This window comes from Erigeron canadensis, chromosome 3 (genome assembly GCF_010389155.1).
Source record: "Erigeron canadensis isolate Cc75 chromosome 3, C_canadensis_v1, whole genome shotgun sequence".
In the NCBI taxonomy this organism is placed as follows: Eukaryota; Viridiplantae; Streptophyta; class Magnoliopsida; order Asterales; family Asteraceae; genus Erigeron; species Erigeron canadensis.
In genome coordinates this window covers 3,153,049-3,159,017 of record NC_057763.1, presented here as the reverse complement: position 1 = coordinate 3,159,017, position 5,969 = coordinate 3,153,049, and the positions used below count along the sequence as shown (strand labels likewise).

Here is a 5,969-nt window from a genome sequence, read left to right as displayed (position 1 = left end):
CCCAAAATTTAAAGAAGAGATAGCACCTGAGTTCGTCTCTTGAAAAGAAATAAAAATGAATCCCATGAGATGTTTTTAGACTACGAATCCAGTTGGCTTTATGTATTTCACCAACCCCCCTAATATTGATAGATGGGAAATTCATTGATGTCCCATGAGGCGGTAGTAGGCTGACGGGCGGAGGTGGCATCTGGTTGTCAGGAGGAGGTGGCTATCTTGGATTTTTTTAAATGTAGAATATTAAAAATGAGAATAGTTTTTGTTTTATAAAATAGCATAGATAAATCATATTTGTTATATATCATGTAAAATTAAAAAATAATTTTTAATTAATTAATTAATAGACAAATATACCTAAGTCTTGAGTGTAATTGGCACAAATGTTCGTAAACCAAACCTATTAAACAAATTTTAATCTAGCAAAAATCTTAACATGTTCCAAGTTTTAATAATTTTTTTTTTAATGGCTAGAGTAAAAGGAAAAGAAAAAAAAGAAAAATAATAACATATGACCATATACCTTAATAATAGATTACCAACATTATCGATATACGTGAAATTATTTCACACTATAAAATATTTATAATTAAGTCAATCAAATTATAATAAAATAGTTTTTTTTTTTTCAATAATTAACTCCCATGATGATGGCTAAATAGTGAAAGTCCAGAATCAAAATTTCGACATCAAACGCAATTGAGGACTTCATAGATCCCAAAAATCAGTGGCGGATCGAGGATTAAAAATTACGCGTGTCCAAATTTAGTTTGGTCGAATTTTTTTTCCTCATATTCAATAACGTGTCGGGTCAAGTTTTTACTAATGTACACTTCTTAATATAGTAATTAATTCTTGGTAAATCTTTTATGGTTATTCCTTCCTTCCGATTTCAATTTTCCTTCCACAGTCATTCTTAAGTTTTGCTAAATTTAGTTGTTAGGGTATTATTATTGCATAGTAGCACTACTGAAAAAAATCATTTGATAAGTTTAGTGTTTTAAAGATTAAAAATTTTGAATTATAAATGAAAGAAAAGTGTCTAAAACTCTTAAAGTTTGGTGGTATACTACTAATGAACCATTAAGATAAGAAGCAAAGCCCATGTGTCTTTCTAAATTATTTCATAACTAACGGATATAGGAATGAAAAATACGTATATCTAATTATAAATTATTTACTCCAGATGATTCAAAAGACTTAATCTATAATTTACCTAGGTCCAAACTCTTGGATAAAATGTGTCTAATCATAATTTTTTATATAATTGGTAAAAGAATTTCTGATTTAACGTAGGTCCATGGACCTAGTTAAGTTGTATATAGAACCGCCCTTGCCAGAAACGCAAACGCAAAGGCTCGAATATGAGAACTTATAGCGTGGAAGCAACATAGGGTGGGTGTCCTTTACATTTCAGCTAATAATGCTCAAGGACTCGTCCATGGAAGGTATCGTCCCAAAAATACAACCAGTGATGTTACCGCCATCATCGCATATCGCTGTCACTAACATCACGTTACGTGATACCCTCAAATATTGATTTAAACAAAATTATCTTTATTTTGAATAAGTAAATTCTCATTAAATTTTTTTATATATAAGTATATTGTAACTTTAACAAGCTAAACTATCACAAAATAAAATTGCGTCAAAATCATAAATTTTTTTTTAGTAAGTACCATAGGATAGAAAATATATAAGAGAACGGCGGGAAAAAAGAAACACACGTAACCCAAACTTTGAACAATTCTCTCCGTAATCAATCCTGACCGTCAATTCTCAAAAACCAAATCAAATCCGAACCGCTAAAGAACATTCCAGAACTCCACACCATCACCCCTATTTATACAATACCCCTGTTCTGCCACCGCTAAAAATCATTCACAAAATTCACTAATTCCCAAACCCTAAATTCGAACACACATTCAATTACACACACAAAACCCTAAATCATCAAATCAAATCGATAATGTCTGGAAAAGGCGAAGGACCTGCAATCGGAATCGATCTCGGGACAACATATTCTTGTGTCGGCGTATGGCAGCATGATCGGGTGGAGATAATCGCTAATGATCAGGGTAACAGAACGACGCCGTCTTACGTCGCTTTTACTGATTCCGAGCGTCTCATAGGAGATGCTGCTAAGAATCAGGTCGCCATGAACCCTACCAACACTGTTTTTGGTAAAATTCTTTTTTCCTTTTTTTTTTTTTTTTTTTTTTTGTTTTCAATTTCGTTTGATCTGTAGTTTTTTCATGTTATTATTTAGTGTTATATATATATGTATATTGTATATGCATTGTTTTGTGTTTAGCATGTATAAGTAAGTTTTTCTTGTGTTTTGGGAGCTCTGTTTAATAGATTTGCTTGAAGTTTTTACCTTTATATTGTTTTATACAATATTTTTTATATTTATGTATATGTTGTATTAGTCTATTTACAGTCTGCAATTATAGGTGGATTGAATTTTGAGAATACTTTTGTATACTAATAAATTTTGAGACAATAAATACTGATGTTATACTAACAATGTTGCTTATTTTCCGAGTTTCATTTGTATAATATTGAATATACATGATGAGGTTATCTATTAGCCTAATTTTGAAATCTTAAGTTGCTCGGAGGCCAAAAGAGGACTTTTAAAATTGGCCCTTTTTCTATAATAGTAAAAAACTTTTTTCTGTTTTATGTCCAGAAAAAAGTCTAATCTTTTTAAATAAAAATCTTGTAATTAGATTTTTAAAGTTAGTTCGGAATTATAAGTTAAATGTGACAATAAGAGCACCTCCTCTTTTATTCATAAACAGGTGGTGCTTTTGTTGTATTTTAGATTTGGTGGTATAATATATAAATTATTTGATGTTGTTTGAAGAAATTTAGATGTGTGTTTCATCAGCTATTAATTACTAGCTCTTTTAAATCCATATTTATAAACATATATATTTATCAATATGGGGCCTTTAAAATGAAAACTAGTATTATATTACTACTCTTGTTTGGTTTTTGAATTATAATATTTGGTATGTAATGTTAAAATGCATATGTAATATACATGATGAGGTTATCTATAATCACTTATTTGAACTCTAAAGTTGAATGTAATTACATTTATGTTTTATAAAAACCATATGTTGATTAGACTACAAATTTTAGGGAATTTTAAAATTTTTAATTTTTTATTCTATGTTTATTTAAGTTTCTGAGTTAACAATTTATCATGTGGACATTCCAATCTTGATGCTTTTAATGAAATATTTGTCTAGTTTTAATTTGTTTGGCTGTGAATCAAGATTATGCTTAATAAACTTTTTGACATAATAAAACAGATGCAAAACGTCTTATTGGTCGAAGATTTAGTGATGCTTCAGTACAAAGTGACATCAAGTTGTGGCCTTTTAAGGTTACTTCTGGTCCTGCTGAAAAACCCATGATTTCTGTCAATTACAAAGGTGAAGAGAAGCAGTTTGCTGCTGAGGAAATTTCATCCATGGTCCTTATCAAGATGAAAGAAATTGCAGAAGCTTTCCTTGGATCAACTGTAAAAAATGCCGTAGTTACTGTCCCTGCTTACTTCAATGACTCTCAAAGACAAGCCACCAAGGATGCTGGTGTGATTTCTGGTCTTAATGTGATGCGTATTATTAATGAGCCCACTGCTGCTGCAATTGCTTACGGTCTGGACAAGAAGGCCAGCAGTGTTGGGGAAAAGAATGTGCTTATCTTTGACCTTGGTGGCGGTACTTTTGATGTCTCTCTTTTGACTATAGAAGAGGGTATCTTTGAAGTTAAATCGACTGCTGGTGATACTCATCTTGGTGGTGAAGATTTTGATAACAGAATGGTGAACCATTTTGTACAAGAGTTCAAGAGAAAGCATAAGAAGGATATCACAGGCAACCCAAGAGCATTGAGAAGGTTGAGGACTTCTTGTGAAAGGGCAAAGAGGACATTGTCATCCACTGCTCAAACAACCATTGAGATTGATTCACTGTTTGAAGGTGTTGACTTTTACTCATCCATCACTCGTGCTAGATTTGAGGAGCTGAACATGGATCTGTTCCGGAAATGTATGGAGCCTGTTGAGAAATGTCTTAGGGATGCCAAGATGGACAAAAGCAGTGTCCATGACGTGGTTCTTGTCGGCGGGTCAACCAGAATTCCCAAAGTACAACAGCTACTTCAAGATTTCTTCAATGGAAAAGAGCTATGCAAAAGCATTAACCCCGATGAGGCTGTTGCGTACGGTGCTGCAGTTCAAGCTGCAATTTTGAGTGGGGAGGGTAATGAAAAGGTCCAAGATTTGCTACTTTTGGATGTTACCCCTCTTTCACTGGGGCTTGAAACTGCTGGAGGTGTAATGACTGTTCTCATTCCAAGGAACACTACCATCCCAACAAAGAAAGAGCAAGTGTTTTCTACCTACTCTGACAATCAGCCAGGTGTCTTGATTCAGGTTTATGAAGGTGAAAGAACAAGAACCCGAGATAATAACTTGTTGGGAAAGTTTGAGCTCTCTGGAATTCCACCTGCACCAAGAGGTGTTCCACAGATCACCGTGTGCTTTGACATTGATGCCAATGGTATTCTAAATGTCTCAGCAGAAGACAAAACCACAGGTCAGAAGAATAAGATCACTATCACCAATGACAAGGGAAGGCTTTCAAAGGAGGAAATTGAGAAGATGGTCCAAGAGGCTGAGAAGTACAAGGCCGAGGATGAAGAGCATAAAAAGAAGGTAGAGTCTAAGAATGCATTAGAGAACTATGCATACAACATGAGGAATACCATTAAGGATGAGAAGATTGGTGAGAAGCTAAGCCCAGCTGACAAGAAAAAGATCGAGGATGCCATTGATGGAGCCATTTCTTGGTTGGATGCCAACCAGCTTGCTGAGGCTGATGAGTTCGATGACAAGGTGAAAGAGCTTGAGAATATCTGCAATCCTATCATTGCCAAAATGTATCAAGGAGGAGCTGGAGATGCTGCAGGTGGGTCAATGGACGAGGATATGCCTGCTGGTGCAGGTGGTTCTGGCCCCAAGATTGAGGAAGTCGATTAATTTTTCTAGTCTTTGGTACTTTGCTATCCGTTCAAAACTATGTTTCTTTACTTTCCGTTGTAACCCTGTTTGGCAGGGATGAATTCTTTTTTGGCTGGTAATATCTTCTAGTTTTTAATCAATTGTGGTTTCTTAGATTCTAGCAGTCACAAATCGAGACCATGATTTCTAAACATCTATATAAAACAAAATCAGGTGTGAATGTGAAATTCTGAAATTAGCAAATGGTTGGCTATGCTCATTTAACTGAACTTCTAAAAGGGCCATTACGGGTTTTACTGTCTACATCCTACTTCCAACTATTTTCTGATAGGAACTTTAGAGCGGATACTTCAACGAGTCTGGGCTTTTTGTTGATCTACTTTGTTTTGGTTGGTGAAAATAGCTCATGAAGTGTTTATTTTTCTGTCTTTTTTTTTATATTTTGAACAGTGCCTAAAACGCAAAACTACACTTTTTATCACTATGAAAACAACCCGGTTCATTTTTAGCTTACAAAAAAAAACTTTGATGCTTATTTAATTTTCAAGAATTGTTAGATTTCGATAGTGATAACAGTCCAAGAGAAAAAGCCATGTATTAAATCTTTGTGACTTAAAACAGCTTTGGGACTTATGCAAACCTTTTTAACAAAATTATCCAGCATACAGAGAGCTACTACATAAGATTTTGCTGTTTCGAGTTTCTGTTGTGCTTGTTGTGCTACTTCTGTTTTATATACATTTGATGACCCATTAGCAACCTATGCATAAAAGGTAGAAAACGTGTCTGCGGTTCGCAGTTGTAAAGAACAGCAAATTAAGCAAACAAACTAGATGTGTTTCTATTTTTAGCATCATATCCCAAATCCTATTATGTGATCATTTTGTGTTTCTATTTTTACCCTTCTGCCCAAAATCAAAATATTTATCCA

The 5,969-nt window shown here is 34.0% G+C and overlaps 1 protein-coding gene across 1 annotated transcript; it reads left to right on the top strand.

Moving 5' to 3' along the window:
* The first annotated feature begins 1,884 nt into the window (after nt 1–1,884).
* Nucleotides 1,885–5,178, top strand: LOC122591296 (heat shock 70 kDa protein 4-like). Its single transcript, XM_043763538.1, has 2 exons — nt 1,885–2,180; nt 3,324–5,178. The coding sequence occupies exons 1-2, from the start codon at nt 1,967–1,969 to the stop codon at nt 5,054–5,056; spliced, it is 1,947 nt and encodes a 648-aa protein (XP_043619473.1). The 5' UTR covers nt 1,885–1,966; the 3' UTR covers nt 5,057–5,178.
* The last annotated feature ends 791 nt before the right edge of the window (nt 5,179–5,969 follow it).

Excerpts from the sequence above, each read along its gene's own strand:
- LOC122591296 (XM_043763538.1), top strand. The coding sequence starts at position 1,967 with ATGTCTGGAAAAGGCGAAGGACCTGCAATCGGAATCGATCTCGGGACA. Across the intron at positions 2,181-3,323 it reads CCCTACCAACACTGTTTTTG|ATGCAAAACGTCTTATTGGT; the intron begins GTAAAATTCTTT and ends ATAATAAAACAG.